The sequence below is a fragment of the Protopterus annectens genome, chromosome 2.part0 (genome assembly GCF_019279795.1).
Source record: "Protopterus annectens isolate FY-2018-M chromosome 2.part0, PAN1.0, whole genome shotgun sequence".
Lineage (NCBI taxonomy): Eukaryota > Metazoa > Chordata > Ceratodontiformes > Protopteridae > Protopterus > Protopterus annectens.
In genome coordinates, this window is record NC_056728.1 from 1,961,794,438 (window position 1) to 1,961,812,156 (window position 17,719).

A 17,719-nucleotide genomic window follows, 5' to 3' on the forward strand; every position below is an offset into this window, starting at 1 on the left:
CTTTCTTTCAAGGGTTTCCATATACTGGTCAAAGTCTTGCTACCCCCATTTTTTAGGCCCAGTTCATCTAATGAGCATTCAAACCTAGCAAACAAATCAAATCTCAGAATGGACAACAACGAGGTGGCCATTCTTGATGCCTGATTTGTTGGCACTTCTGCATCTGGAATGTGTTCATGCTTGTTTGTGTTTTTACTGAGACAGGATTCAAATGTCAAGAAAACACCCCCTCTGTGCCTGGGGTTTCATGTCTACTGCACTTTTATCCTCACTAGTAACTGTGTTGGAGTCTTGGTGTTTATCAATGACAGTATCTCTTCAAAAGTGAAACCCAGAGACCCCTGTGAGTTCACAGAACTCCAGCTCAGTTTTCAGACTTATACTTTGCTATTCATCCAATTCCATGATACCACACAATTATGCAAATTGCTAGCATTCCTAGAAAATATTTGTATAGGAAATGCCTCAATAATCCTTGGTAAATTTATCTCTCCATGCATAGACTGAAGTACCATGCTACCAATGTAGGGTGTACCCAACACTTCTTGGGTAAGGTTAAAAAGAATTTCCTGAATCAATTTATCCTCAATCCCACCAGGAATGGGCACATTCTCAATCTGGTTCTCAAAAATGTAGCTACAACCTGTTCCCCTCCTACCTTGGTTGGTCCCTCAGACCACCTACTGCTTATCAAAACATCCTGTCCCACTGATAACCAACACTAGCCCCATGTGAGACTTCAGAAAGAAAAAAAACTTTTACAATTATATGACAAAATCTCTAAATTCACCCAAGAAAATTCCACAGTTTATGCAGGATATGATGCCACCTACACTAAGGATCTTCATGCCCATTTATATAAATGCATTGACTTTGCAACCCCTAACAGTACCAAATATAAAAATGAATTTAAAAAATCACTCTGCTTATCAGTCAATATAAGCAAACTATGTAACAGATGGAAGACACTGTTCAAATCATCATCTAGGGTTAGAACCTCACTGCATGAAGATAACTTACACAACAAAACTTACTAAGAAGCTTGAAGCCAACCAAAAAGACCAGCAAAGCATCCCATGAACTCAAATTAGGAACTGAGGCAAACAGTTACAAATCCTTGTTCAGTTATGTTAGAAGATTAGGAAATAATTCACATCAATTATCTGAACTTTCTGTAATGGTGCCTCTGTCTCAAATCCATAGCTAACATTCTGGCAAACATGCTTTTGCTTAAATTCTCCCCTGAAGCAGAGGCATAGCTAGTTGAACTACTCTCCTGTGCACATCCCAAGATGTTGTACCTGACCCCCTCAGCAAAAAAAAAAAAAAATACTGCTGTACACGCAATCCATGATCCACCACCTATCCCCCCAAACTCTTCAACTGAAAAAAAAAAAAAGGTATGATATGGACAGATGTAAGATTTTGCTATGGTTTAGATTCTGCAAGAAGTGCTACAGTGCTCAGATTTTACATTGTTTTCTTTCTTTTAAAACTGTAGCAAACCCTACAGTTTATCAGTTTATATACTACACAAGGTGCTACACACTCAGGTTTTACTTAAAAAAAAGTTTTCTTTCCTTTAAACTGTAGCAAACTGCTTACTAAACAGTTGCTGCAGTTTAGACCACACATGAAGTGCTACAGCTTTTGGTTTGGTCGCATATACATTACCAGCTGTTAAAAGCTAGGGCGTACTAAAGAGGGATTGAGACTGGCTGACCACATCACCTAACACTGCCTCCGAGGCAGTTGCCCCTTTGCCTTTCCCTAGCTATGCTTGTGCCCTCCAACTCCAATATTTCTTGAGTTATCCCCCCCCCCGCCACCATGATGGATACTGGAAATTACAGACCTATCAGCCTTATGAGTCTTTTTATGTAAAGCCATACAGTGTGTCATTACCAACATCATAAATCATGACATCAGAAATCTTATTTGACTTGATCCACAGCAATTTGGCTTTGTGAAGGGTAGGCCATGTCTGCTAAATCTTGGACACTTTCTTCAAAAGATCACATACTGGTGGTAGACAGTGGGCACACTGTCCATGCTGATAGTCTTAATTTGGTAAAGGCATCCCATACCATACCATACCACATGATAGAATCATAAAGAAGCTTATGGCATCAAACACTGATCCTTTTGCGGTAAGATGGGTTGTAAACTAGTTCAGGGACAGAAAACATGTGAGAGTTGATGATGCCTCCTCAGTAAGAAAGAAGGTGGCCAGTAGTGTCCCACAGGGATCTGTGTTGTGTCCCTTCCTGTTTGGCATTTATTTTGGTGACCTCAAAACTAATTACATTAATCCCAGATTATCCAAATTTGTTGATGAATGTAAGATGGTTATAGTCATCAAGTCATCCCAAGATACTTATATCCTTCAAAATGAAATAACATGAGTTAACATCATGTCCATTAAAAAAACTGGCTTAAAAATAAATTACAAGAAATACAGTACCATCTCTGTCAGGAAAAAGCAAACTCCTTCAACTTACTGTTTTGGTAACAAGTGAGTCTGTGATTAGAGACCTGGACACCTGGGTTGATAGCTGTCTATCCTTTAGTCACCATGTGGAGACAGTAATTAGGAAATCCTTCTATATCTTACAACTAATTGCTAAAGGCATATCTTCTATACCACCTTGGTCAGACTTAGTATAGAATATAACTCTTCCTGGCATTTATCTTACTAGACAAACTGAAAAACCACTGATGTCGCTAACATAAACAATCCCTGGCACCTGGAAGCCACGTCCTTCCAGTCAGTGTTGCAGGCTCCTGAGAGGAGAGGTATGCCTCATCGGCCATGCTCTCAGGGATCCTAATATCCTTCATCTTCTTTTTCTCTGTAAGTCAAATAGTGCAGCCAGCACTAAAACAAAAGATCTCTCCCTACATCAATAAATAAATAAAACCAGATGGAGGAATATGTTCATCACCTAGTGCCCCTGTCTGTTGTAGAGCAGGCTCCCCTTGCAGGTAAAGCACTGCATTTCCCTGCTATCCTTCAAACATTGCTTGGACATCTGAATGGGTGCCCTTAAATTTAATATGGGATTTACAGGCTTTGCCCTTTTTTAAAAGGTGTGATGGAGCCTGATGGTGGTTATTGGCAAACAGCATACGGCCTCTGGCTAAATTGCCTTCTATATTATATGATTATAATCTTACAATGCAACAGGTAACTACTTTGGAGTTATTTAGTTCTCTGACTAGAAATGTGGATAGTCAAGGGATTAAAGCCACTAAGACTGTACCACCAAAATCCATCTGAGGCAAACTGCAGTCCTAAAACTGTTATCCACTGCAGAGCCTGGGAAGCTCCACCTGGTCACAAGAACAGGACACAAGATCTGAACGTGTATTGAACCTTTCCTTTCCATTCGTTGTTTATTTCTGGGATTTCTCAAGACACCAAATAAAGAGAAGCATGTAAAATGTATGCTACACTTGTGCAAATGATAGTGCGAGGAGTGTTCAGCACTGAGTGTGCCCAATACCACTGTCTTCACACTGCTGAATTCAGACCCAGTTTAGGTTTTGCAGTGCCTTTCATTATTTAGTATGGCACTATAACTGCTGGCTAAGCTCAACTGAAGTTTTATACCATCAATATTCTAGGTCATCACTGATATGTATTGGACCAGCTGCTTCAACTTAAAATTAAATATTTTACCTTATTCTTGCTTATGGTGTTACTTGATTTGTCTTTCTCTGGGTCCCTACCCTTGGTATCCATCAGAACAGTTAGAATACGGAGAGATTCTTTTACTTCTAACAAGTCTACAGGACATTATATGTGGACACATGCATACCTACAGTGTGTCAAGACATTTCAGTCATTGCTGAGCAGTGTACATTTATTTCCAGTAGAGGTGACAGTTTTGCTGAATTACTATTTTCACATACAAATGCAGGATATTTCTCATAAAAACAAATATGGCTAATAGTTGCTAACAGGACTAGTCAAGTAATAATTCATATTGGACAGTATCCTGTACCCTGCTGGAGGGCCTCATTACTTCGGGAAGGCCCACTATTGCTCATTACTACCTGCTCTACAGAATAATACTATCAGTCACAGAAAACTGATTATCTGTTAAGCTGTTTTTATGAAGCAAAAGTAATGTTGTTAAATTAATGCTGTCACTAGTTATTTATTTATTCATCCTTTGTTAACCAGGTTACTTCCACTAGGCTAGTAGCCTCTTTTGGGGGGAAGACCCCAGGTGGTGTTTATACTATTAGGGGAAAGTTGGCCAACGCCAGGTTATTTTAAATGTCATCAGTCAATTCCTTACATCATTTAAAGAATGCATTTTGTGTGAATTTGTTTTGTTGAATGATGCACTTTAAAAAGAATTTGGAGTCTGAAAGTTTGTTGTTAACGTTTTATTTATGTGCTTAAGCAAATGTTAATATTTTTCTCATTACTGGCATTTAAGTTCATTTGTGCATAAACATAGTCTATCACTGACAGGGTACCTAAACAAATGTACTACTGATTCCCATTAAAATTCACCAACTGCATGTGAGTAATGGTGGGCTAGGGAAGGAACACATTTAGCATCTTTAAACATTTCACAATGAAATACCTTATACAATACTGTAAAAGTAGAGTGAGTACTTTGAGAATTTTATTTTTTTATGCATTTTGGTGACCTACCCCCCACTGACCGCAGGACCACTCGTATTCTTTAGTATTTTTGCTTTTCCTTGGAAACCTTAATAAGATGATTTAAGAAATAGCTGTATTTAAGAACTAGGGTCATCATTTTGCTTTCGATTGATGTCCATCTATCCTTTTAAAGTACACATATACTTTCATAGACATAAATATACCTACATACAGAGAGGGATGCCTTATAGCCAGCCCAATGCTAAGTGAAGCAGAGAACTCACTTGATCCTGACTCCTTTATCTTCACTACAGGTATATCCAAGTGGCACAGGATCCCTCAACCATTTCATGATCCCTCAACCATTTCTATCAGTAAAAGAAATCAGCGGCAACCTCTGGCAGGCCCCCAACAAAGCCAGTTCTCCTACACCAAAGAAGCTTAGTCAAACCGTAACACATGCTCCATAGACAGGTGTTCTAAGTTGGCCTATCAGGCCAGCTTTTCAGCAATTCAAGTTTTGCAGGAGTCCAGATGTCTTACTACTTCCCCTCCATAACATTAGCTGCATTTTCTAAAACTATGCAATTTTCAAGGGTTTTTTTAGATGACCTTTTACACTTCTGATTTACAGTTGTTCTGCAAAGGACATATGGCTCAGGTGCATCTGTTTCCAGTTAGCTCTATAACACCAAAATACATTAAACAAATCAGGGAGAGTAACGTGAACCTAAAGCTAACTTCAAGTTGCCATTCTATTCTCAAAACTACGTATAGTCAGGCAACATACCCCCCATATCTAAATATATAAACTGTGAGGTTACGTCATACATGACACATGGAACAATTTATACTGAGAGAATGTGAAGTTCTCTAATACCAGGAGTTTCAATTCTTCCCACTGGCAGAAATCCCCTTGTTTTTTTTTACTCAAATGATTTTTATTTTGATGAAATAACACAATAATTTAATACATTCATAACATTCAATAATTATTTACAGTATTTACATTCAGTCTGACAAAAAGGATTCAGATAAAAACATTTGTAGTTAAATAAGTTAATGTATAAACTATGATAGTTAGGAAGAGTTTGGTTCCATCTGTAGGGTATCAATCAAATTCAAAACTTTCCTCCACAGACTATTAACCAATGGCTTAGGAAAAGTTCTTAACTGTTTAGTTCTTTTCTCCGTTAGTATGCATTTCTTCAGTGATGATAGGAATTCCTCCATTGTGGGTGCTACATTACAGTTCCATCTTCTAGATACACATTTTCTGGCTATTGCTAACATTGTCCACAACAAATACAGATCATCTTTCTCCATATTATTACTATTAACAATATTCAATAAAATTAAAGACTTTGTCAAAACAAATATATCAGTATAGATAGCTTGAAGACATTTGTTAATCTCATTCCAATATGGTTTAATATTAGTACAGTAATAGAAAATATGAGACCAGTCAGCATTAGTGGACAGATGACATCTCCAACATAATTTGCTGTTTGAAGGGTTCATTTTTGAGAGTTTTTCAGGTGTCAAAAAGGATCTGTGCAGAAATTTCCAATGAAAAATCTTCCAGAATTGTGAGTAAGAAGTTAGTTTAACTGAAAATAAAATGTTTGTTTTATCTTCCATTGATAATGATACTTGAAATCCTTTAGTTAGGTACTGCCAGTAAGAATCTTTAGGAGCTGTCTTATAAACAAAGTGTTATATAGGTATGATAATTCATTCTTAACATTGATATTATTATACAGAATTCCAAAAATCCAGTTTATAATTTTTGGTACGGTTTTGAAGGATGACTTATGTATTACTCTACACAGATCCTTAGTGAAATCTCCTTGTGAGGAAATATACATTTACAAATGTTTATTTTGATAAGATGAATTGCTGTCAGTTCTACTGTTGTGTTTTCACTTAACAATGGAAAACTAAATGTAAATATTTCCAAAGTCATATATTATTGACAAATAGTGCTTTGTATTATTTAATGGAGAACTGGTGAATAATCCTGTCTGAACAGGACAATGAAACTGGATTACAAATGTTTTTAGGCGTGAAGGAACCAGTACTACTGTCAATAGTAAAAGTCAACATATTGGTAATTTGCACATTCCTGTCTCAGAGTGCATCACTCTCTGGTTCATTTCCATTTGGGGTACCTTCTGCGTGGAGTTTTCATGTCCTTGTGTCCATGAGGGTTTTCTCTATTTCTACAGATTCATACTAGACATACCAGAAGGTGAGCTGGCAATCTTCTGAATTGTATGAAAATGTGACCTTGTTGAATAGCACTCTATCCAGGATTTGGCCTATTGCCATATGCCTGTTACCTGTCAGGATAGGCACCTGAGGCCCTGATGTAATTTATTCATTTTTTAACCAGTTAATTGAAATGGTCTGCCTATGGCCCTTTATAGATGTGACCCTCAGTATAAGGGCAAGGGTAAATGCAATGCGTATGAAAAAATTTAAATTTGTCAGTTGATCAGCATGTTGTGAGAAAGAAAAACAAATTCTTCTGATTGCACCAGACGTATCCAGTTAGCATGACCTCTTGATCTTGTAGCATTTTTATCCAAAAAGCTAATTTCTTGAACACCGTTTACTGCCTTGATCTGTTTTAAAGGTTCTGCAGTGCACCCACGTTGCTTGCTTCTCTAGACCATACATATTTCAGCCTACTTTCATGTTCCTTCTGGGAAACAACCTGTAGTTTACCTCATTATCTGCATCTCCTCAGAGATGAGGTGTCCAAAACTATACATAATCCGTCTTGTGTTTTATTAGCTTTCTTACAGGGAAGGCTGCTGCTTCATTCTACTGATAGTTTTATGTTTCTCCTCTTTAATTTTTTTTTTCATTACTACCTCGCTTTTATGTCACTCAGTATTGTCATTATGATGTGGTTGCAAGAAATTGCATGTGGAACAGTATATTTAATGAACGTTAATGCACAGTTAGTTGGCTTTCCTTCTTTGGTAACATGTCTTGACTTTTTTCCTTGACATGTTCTAAAACAAGGGAAAGTATTCCAAAATTTGTATATCTTAGATTGTCCCCACTTTCAGTAGTTTGAAACCTGATTATACAATTATACACCAATATACCTATGTAATATATATCTACTGTACCATTAAATTTAAATGTGCAGTCATAAGACACTGACCAGCTAAGGAAGTCTCATGCCCTGGGATTCAGAAGGGCCTAATGCACTATGCAATCCCATTCATGGTAGCATTGTGTCATGCATTTGGCACAAGTAATTCAGAAACTGCTGTACCATAATAGCGGTGCATAGGCAGCAGCCTATAGCATAGACAGCAATCCCATTGCATGAGGCAGTTTGGGGGTGTGGTTAATGCTAATTAGTCATGTGCTGTATTTTAGTAATCTGACCAGCATCAGCATACCATTGTAGACCAATTCAAAGAATAGTTCTGTAATGCTATTTGAGGAGTGAAGCAGAAGAAGTGTATGCCATCTTATCACAGCATATATCAAATTCACTTCAATGGAAGGATTGTGGCTAGTAGCAGTGTGGGATAAGTGCTGCAATATTGCCTGGCCTGAGTGTTTATGTATGGGGGTGCTTGTGCGCGCATGTGTGTGTGTGTGTGTGTGTGTGTGTGTGTGTGTGTGTGTGTGTGTGTGTGTGTGTGTGTGTGTGTGTGTGGGTGTGTGTGTGTTCATGTCTGTAGGACATTGTTGCAGCTCTGTGGATATGTGTGTGTGTGTGTGTGTGTGTGTGTGTGTGTGTGTGTGTGTGTGTGTGTGTGTGTGTGTGTGTGTGTGTGTGTGAGCACGTGTGTGCGTATTCATGTCTGTACGGCATTATTGTAGCTTTGTGGTGCGTTTGTGAGCTCACCTGTTGTGTGTGTGTGTGTGTGTGTGTGTGTGTGTGTGTGTGTGTGTGTGTGTGTGTGTGTTCATGTCTGTAGGACATTGTTGCAGCTCTGTGGATGTGTGTGTGTGTGTGTGTGTGTGTGTGTGTGTGTGTGTGTGTGTGTGTGTGTGTGTGTGTGTGTGTGTGTGTGAGCACGTGTGTGCGCGTATTCATGTCTGTACGGCATTATTGTAGCTTTGTGGTTGCATTTGTGAGCTCACCTGTTGTGTGTGTGTGTGTGTGTGTGTGTGTGTGTGTGTGTGTGTGTGTGTGTGTGTGTGTGTGTGTGTGTGAGTGTGCATGTGTTCATGTCTGTAGGGCATTTTTGCAGCTGTGTAGTTGTGAATGTGTATGTGTGTGTGTGTTTATGTCTGGGTATAAGAGACTGAAAGTGCCAGAGTTATGTTGCATGGGCTGGTAAGGGAACACTAGCACAGTTAGAGTAAGTGTAGAGTTCAATTCAGAGACCTGCTGATGAGCTGATAATGAGATGCTACTCACTTCAGCAGTTTTGTGGCTGTATACAGGTGATTGCCATTGCATTATTGTTTACTACGACATTAACCAAAATAGTGCTGCTGGTGATAATTTTTTTTAATCCTGACATTGATATCTTATTGACATATCCATAACCAGATACAAAACTTGATTCTGTAAAAGATGTATAGATAGATACAGATATAGATATAAATATAGATATAAATATAGATATAGATAAGTGTAGCTGTATATGTGTGTGTATAGACACATACATACACACACACACACACACACACACACACACACACACACACACATATATATATATATATATATAGAGAGAGAGAGAGAGAGAGAAAGAGAGAGAATGTATATAGATATTTAATAAGAATACTGTATTTAAGTAATAGATTTCCAAGACTTGACTTTAACTAATGTATAATACAAATACTATATTTAATTGATAGATTTTCAAGACTTGACTTTTCACTGTTTATGGCTAGCTTTAATTACAATATTGCCTTCTGTGAGATTCTTAGCAAAACATCTTCTGGCCACAGCAAATAGATGCTTACAGCCTGATTGCAGTCTAAACCAAGGTACGTTTATTTATTTTTAATGTCATGAAAACACACACTGCAGAAGGAACAGAAAATTACATCAAGCATTTCTTCCTAATGCTCTGTTTTCCTCCCACATTCCAAAGACATACAGTAGATGATTGGACACACTAAACTGGTCATAGGTATGAATGTGGTATAGAAGAATTAAAGCGGCAGGGCTAGCCACCCTGGAGTGTAAACCTTGGCAATAGATTATTGTCACTGTTGAAGTGACACCCCAAACCCATGTGCAAAAATGAGAAAAAGGGGTTGTGGATGGATGGATGGATGGATGGATGAATGGATGGCCGGATGGATGGATGGATGGATGGATATTACCATAAGTGTCCATCAGAAAACAATGCCATCTTGTGGCTAAACATATTATTACATATAACTGGAAAAAATATATCTCTCTATATCTATGTAGCTAACTATATATATATATATATATATATATATATATATATATATATATATATATATATAAACACACACACACACACACATTGTAGTTGTTATATATATGTCTAACACCCCACTCAACAACTACTACTTAAGCCAAACCCATTTGTGATCTAAAATCCACAAACTTGTTTACTGTGATTGGCTTTGTCATAGCATCAGCAGTCATTTTATCAGTTTCACGGTATGAAAGCACAATCACTTTTTTTTAACTGACTCATGGGTGTAATTGTGTTTGACATCAATATGCTTGGTTCTTGCATTGATCTTTTCACTGGTTTCAAGCTTAATGCATCCCTGATTGTCCTCATATACAACCATAGGCTGGGACACTGGTTCTCCAAGATCTTAAAGTAACTGCCACAAACAAACAGCTTCTCTACTGGCAAAGGCAACAGAGATATATTCTGCTTCTGTTGAAGACAATGCCACTGAGATCTGTTTCTTGCTGAACCAGGATACTGGACTGTTTCCTAATTTGAACAAGTAATCACTTTTAGATCTGTACATGTTGAGGTCACCCACCCAATCAGAGTCCACATATCCTGTGAGGTATAAGTTACTAATTGCTGATATCTTTAAAGTCAAGCCTTTTGTGTCTTTGAGATACCTCATAACTTTTTTATTGAATTCCTGTCTCTTTGACATGGTTTACTTACATGCCTGCAGAGAAGTGGCATGGCTTCTGCAATGTCTGGATGTGTAGTGGTTGCAATGTACTGAAGTGCCCCTCTGCTTGTCTGTACTGCTCATTAGATGGTGGAAGATCCTCCTCTCCTTTCAACTTTGGATAAGCTATGTCCCTGGTGGTGCTCGCGCCTTTAGCCTCACCCTTGTTGAACTGTTGAAGAATTGAATCGATTTTTGCAGTATGGTTCAACACAGAACTGACATTCTCCTCACACCATATGTTAATTCCTAGGTAGTATATCACCTAACCAAGATCTTTAGTCTCAAAGTGCTGATTGAGTACTCTGATTAACTTTGCAATTACATCATTCCTTTTGTAAGCAATAATCAAGTCATCCACATAGACTAACAGGTACATCCTTTCAGCATCTATATATTTAGAGCATAGGTATGGATCGGCTTTGCTTCTCATGAATCCTTCATCTAGCAGAACTTTGTTTACTTTTCATTTCCATGCTCGAACCGCTTGTTTAAGACCATGCAGGGATTTTTACAGTTTGCAAACAAGATGCTCTTCTCCACTTTTCACATAGTCTTCTTGCTGATGTGTGTATTTCTTCTTCTCTCTCTCCATTAAAAAAAGTTGTCATGATATTGTGATGTTTCACAATCATTTTCTGTAAAGCCACCACTATCATCAGTGTTTTGTAAGTACTTTGTTTGGCAACAGGACCAAAAGAAGCATCATAGTCTTCACCAAATTTTTCTGAGTAACCTTTTGCAACTTACCTTGCCTTGTACCTACAGGCTTTCCCTTCAGAGTCACATTTCACTTTAAAAACCCATTTACATCTGATTACATGTTTACCTTCAGGTAGCTCTGAAAGTGTCCATGTCTGGAGTTAATTGAGTGTTGTCATCTCTTCATCAGCAGTTCTAATCCATATTTGCTTCTCATGTGGTGGTAGTTTTTGTATCTCTTCCCCTGAACCCAGCTCAGCCTGAACTGCTGTGCGAGCCATATAAGACAAATGTTTAGATGAAATACCTTTATTGCTTCTTGTTGATTTTCTGACTGAAGTCACTTGTGGTTCAACATCTTCTTTATCAGTTTTTGAATTGTCTGCAATCATGTCTATTTCTGTGTCTTTGTTCTTGTTTTTCTTCTGACACGGATGTGGATTTTTCCTCAGACTGAACAGTTTGTGTCAGTTGCGGAAACTTTTAACACTGAACTTTCATCAACAATCACACTCCTACTGTTACCTTGTTTCTGTTTGGATGTAGAATTCTGTATCCTTTTTGAGACTCACTGTAACCCACAAGTACACCTTTCTTTGCACTCGGATCACATTTTGTACGTTTTTCCTTTGGAATGTGCACAGAGCTTTTACTTCAAAAAATTTTGACGCATCTCAAATCTGGTTTCTTTCTGTTCCACAGTTCATATGCTGTTTTCTCTGTTGTTTTTCTTATAAACGATTTTGAAGATAGCATGCAGTCATGATAGCCTCTACCCAGTATGTGGTTGGAATATCTGCATTGAAAAGCATCCTCCGTCCACTCTCACAGAGAGTCCAATTCATTCTCTCTGCAACCCTGTTTTGTTCTGGGTGATATGCTACAATGGTTTGGGACATAATTCCATGTTTTCCGAGAATGGTTGTGTTGTGCCACTTGTATATTCGGACCCATTGTCTGTACATAGCACTATGGGCATTCTGCCAAATTTATTATTTACTTGAGCTAGATACTGCTCTAACTTCGCTGGTACTTCATCTTTGTTGTGCAACAGGTACAATGTGGTGTACCCGGAGTAATCATCAATGAAACAAAGAAGATACATCTTCTTTCCTGGAGTCATGCTTTTCATTGGACCACAAAGATCTGAATGAATTAAGTCCAGATATTTTTGAGCTCTGCTTTGAAAAAGGTTTTGTCATTTTTCCCTTAAAGCACCTGGTACATTTCATTATTTGATCACACTGGCTAATTCTTATACCACTTGCATAGTTGCCCTCAACTATTTTCTTTATTGAGTACGGACTTCCATGCCCAAGACATCCGTGCCAAGTGTGAATGCAGTTTGAATGTTTTTCCTCTTTGACTGTATTAACCATTTCACTGCAGTTCAGCTGATATAGTTCATCTGTGATTTTTGGGCTTTGCGAGTAAGCTATCCCCTTTTGCGATGACATAACTGTCACGTTAGAAAGTCACTACATTGCCTTGGTTTGTAAGCTTCTTCAATGACAATACTTTATTTTCAAGATCAGGCACATAGAGAACATCTGTCATGTTTATCTTTCTGGTGATATTCTGAGATAGGACTGTAAATAAAACCATCTCTGTTTTTTTCTGACTAATTACCTGCCCATTAGCTGTGGTGATTTTTTTCTGTTTTGCTTTGATGGAGTTGAGTGAAGAAAGTTCTGTCAATGGTCATGTGACCTGTAGCTCCTAAGTCAGCACACCATGCCTGCACAGATGAGGCACCACATTTGGACTCAAATGCATACTCAGTGTCTGAAGTGGCATCTGCTTTTTCCTTGACATTCTTAGCTTGTTGTGATTTAGCTTGTCTTTGCATTCTAGCTTTCCAGATTCTGCAGTCTGCCTTTAAGTGTACTGTTTTGTACACACAAAGCATTTACGTGTTTCTAGCTGCATATTACTGTTTTTATTTTGTTTTTCATCTTCAGAGCAGCCTCTGTACTGGACATACTTTCACTATTTATGCGTTCTGTCTTGTGCTTGTATTCATCCACAAGCTTGCCTTTAACATACTCTAATGTCAGGTCATCATCTGGATGTACATCAAGTGCTGTAACAAGTGTCTCATTACTTTCAGGTAGAACACTAAAAGTGCTGCAATGTGAAACCCCAATACCTCTCAGCCTTTCAACCATTTCTAAGGTATGCCTTATATAATCCTGCATATCCTGGTTTTTCATCAGCATGGCCTGATATAGTTTTCTAATTAAATAGAGCTTATTGCTGAGATTAGCTCCTTCATGTACCTTTTGCAGTTCCTCCCACATTTCTTTAGCAGTTTCACAGTTGCATGTATGTATAATGTGATCAGAATCTATGCAAATGGAGATCGTGCTCTCGACGTTTTGATCCTTTTCTATCCACTCATCTGTGGGTTCTGCCGGTATGACTTCATTTCCACATTTCCATGTAACTTCTGTTATTAGAAGCATCATCATCTTGAATTTCCAAGACTGGTAGTTCTGGTCATCACATTCGCTACTGAAAGCTTTGCTGAAGACGTTTTGGTAGCCATCTTTACCATTGTTCTCCTTACTGTATCTGTCTTGCACTTGTTTGCTGTAGCTAGTTGTATCTGGGTCCCAGGGTGTCTGGGGGTCTGGGCCCATAACCATACTCTCAACTTCTTAGAGCAAGAAATCTACACAAAGCCATACAAAAAAGTGGGACAAAGGCACAAAAATAGGGACATTTTTTAAATATTAGTCTTACAACCCTAGAAAGTTGAGAGAACAACAGGTTTTGTATTAGCATGGTGGCAAACATTTGGACATTCTGTGAAAGTCTGTACAGTTGACAGGTACCTATTAGGAAAAAACTTCTGGGCACAGCAAATAGATGCTTACAGCCTGACTGCAATCTAAACAGAGGTACTGTATTTATTTATTCATGTTATGAAAACTCACACTGCAGAAGAAACAAGATAGAGGAAATTAACTGTCCACCAGAAAGCACTGCCATTGTGTGGCTAAACGTATTATTGCATACAACTGAAACATACTATGCACACAGTAGCTCTCAACTATCCAGCTTTTTGCTTGAAATTTTTTGTCTGTTACTCATAAATTGTTGGTTTTCTGGCAAATCACTGGCTAATTATAGAGGACTGAATTCAGAAAATAATGACAGACATTTGAGTTTCAGGCTTCATACCCTTCATAAAGTTCATGTGAATGCAAAACAGTTTATTCTATCAACTTTCTAAGTTTGTAAGAGCAATTATTTAAAAAGCGTCCTTATTTTCAGGCCTTTGTCCCCCCATTTTTTATGATTTTGTTCAGATTTCTTGCTCTACCAGTATGAGAGGTATGACACACACATAGTAGTTGTTGCTATATACATGTATAACAGAGATGTGTTTCCAATGACAGTGTCGTAGGATGTCAGGCTATCAGCTGATATCATGCCTCTCATGAAGTATTTGCATTAGATAAGAAAAAAATATGTAAAAGCTTGCAGTCTACTACTCCAGTGGCTAATGATGACAGGCTTTGCTGTTTTAGTATGCCTTCCAGTCCCTGAATGTTTTAACATTGAGTGTAGTTTGGAGCTAAGACTATGCCTAAATTATTTTAAACTTTTGTGTACTATAATTTACTGAATCAAATGTATGTGTGTGTACTGACTTTTTTATCTTTTCCTTGCTGCCAACTGCAGGAATAAACTAGCTTTCACACAGAGCAGAGCTGCAACATACTACTTTGATGGCACAGGATATGCTGTTGTTCGCAACATAGAAAGGCGAGGAAGGTTTAGCCAGGTTACACGGTTTGATCTGGAAGTCCGTACACCTTCAGACAATGCTCTACTTCTTCTTATGGTTAATGAAGTGAGTAATCCTACATTTACTTAGTATAAATGTATGAACCAGTGCAATATAAGTTACTGTAATGTTGTTGCTGTCATACTGCAGTGTTATTGGAAAATGATGAATGCGATAGCCACATTGCATCAAAAAAAAAAAAAGTGAAGTACGCCGTGTGTTTTTCTAGGAAGGAGTATGACCTTGTATGCATAAGTGTCCCTAAGATATTGTACCAATTTTTGAAAACAAGGTTTGCTTTGTCTTCTGAAAAGAATGACTGAAGCTGTGCAACCAGATTTCCCATGACCTGGTTTGATGTATTTGAGTATAGAAAGCATTTATTCCAGCTATTTTTACTTATTTATGTAAAGGATGTCTGCAACAGATGTTCAAAGCCCTGTATAAGACGTCATTGTCTATGTTTGTGAAGAGGCATTTTAAATGATGCATTTTAATATGCCAAGGAAATAGTGAAGTTTTTGTGAATGTGTAATTTGAGAATAAGGGTGTTATTCATTCTTACTCATAAACAGCATTCTGTGCATTCCATGGTACAAAATAGGAGGAGCGTAAGACCTATGACTTCAAACCTGCAAGGAATTTCATTATCTGGGTGATTTTAATGAGCTAATTAGCTATGCTCTGCTGTTTTTTTAATATTTGAACAATAAAATGTATTTACCAATATATCAAAAAGCAATGCAAAAAATATTACACAATATGGAAAAAGGTTCTACATACAAGGAGATGGAATTGTTAAATTCATATGTCTTTTTTAAAGAAAATGACAAAATAATGCACTTTATTTTAACATTTTTACTTTATATAACCTTGTTTAAATTTGTAGTTTGTATTAATACTTAGATAAACATAGAGGAATCATAAAAAATAAAGAGGAATCATAAATATTTTTAACAGACCTTACTTAAGAGATGAAGGGAGGCTGGTCAGATAGCTGTGTCACAGAGGGATGGCCATGACAGAGATGCTAACTGCATATGATCCATTTTAAGACACTGTCACCCTAGATACAAATATTAGTATATCCTTCCAATGACTGTAATTGCAGTGCCAGTAACAGACAAGCAGATGTAATCCCAATAGTAGGGTGAAAAGCTATACAACATCTTTTTTTTCACACCAGTAGAGACATAGCAAGGATGAGAAAAATTAAAAAGCTGTACAAAAACATGCAGTGTTTTTCTTTCTACAATGATGCAGCAAAAATGTAAGTGCAAATTGTTATGCCCGTGCACTGGCCCAGCAATCAAGGAGCCTCAATCCTCACCACTAACACCAGTGAGGGGCATCCATATAGGGAAAGGATAATAAATACACACACAGTAAAGTACAATTTCCCTCAAGAGCATGCAGAGATCACAGTCAGTCTGGGGCTGGTTTCTCCCTTTCTCGCCAGGTCCCCAATAAGACTCCCCACTGGTACAGCTATAGGGTCCAGATCTCAGCCTAGTGGGGAAGCTAAAGCCTCCAGCACCCTTTCTGTCCAACCAGTGCTTTGTGTCCCTGCCCAAGTAGCTGACACATACACACTTTGAGATAAGAGTTTATACAACCACACATACACTCCTGAGGAAGGCTGGCACAGGTTCTCCCGCTATGCCCCTTTAACCCAGACTATACGGTAGAAATCACTGCCACCACCAGCTAATATTTATCAGCTACTCAAAGGCCCTTATGAAAGGGTGTCCAATTATACTGTGCAATATTTTTATCCAAATGGTCAGTGCGACTGAACAGTCAACACTTATTTGGAGTGACTTGGTACAGTATCACTATATACATGCAATGTACTCTTAGAGCTTAAATTATCTCTACACAAAACAGCCACAGTTGGAAAGTTTAAAAATATTTAATAATAAATAATAAAAACACAAGACAATACTTCTTACTACATATTGCTAGTCAAGAGTTCAGAGATCACAGATAAATACTTAAAATAATACAGTAGAAAAGTTCTGATATCACAGAAAAACAAACTAGTCTAATCTTCCTATTTCCTAGCTACAGCTAAGAGTAAACACAGTTCTAAAATCCTACTTACATATAGACACAGGCAGAGTGGTGAGTTGGATGTTCTCAAGGCAAATGCTCAAATGCTCTCATTCTTTCTGCCCTGAAATTGATAACACAGTACACCTGATTAATTTCAGATTACATAATTTCACACTCTCAGAGATTAATAGCCCTTTTGATCTTGCAGCTGGTCAGGAACCAGAGCAATGAAAGAAATTATACATGCAAATGCTAGCCATTAACTATGGCCTCAAAACAATAAGCAGAATGCCTTTATCTAGACATCTCTGCTCCGAGTTTTGACATCAAAGAATTGATTTATCTGCTTTGTTACAGCAGAGTGCACTGTTACATTTTTGCAGTTCCACATTTAACACCATTTTCTTCCATTTAAGAGAATAAGCCTGTGG

The 17,719-nt window shown here is 37.8% G+C and overlaps 1 protein-coding gene across 1 annotated transcript in view; it reads left to right on the plus strand.

The window, feature by feature from the left end:
* Positions 1-17,719, plus strand: part of LAMA4 (laminin subunit alpha 4) — a 1,355,623-nt gene that overhangs the window by 999,694 nt on the left and 338,210 nt on the right. Inside the window, exon 25 of the mRNA XM_044061904.1 lies at positions 15,128-15,299. Within this exon, the coding sequence (XP_043917839.1) occupies positions 15,128-15,299 (172 nt within the window). The remainder of the gene's footprint in view (positions 1-15,127; positions 15,300-17,719) is intronic.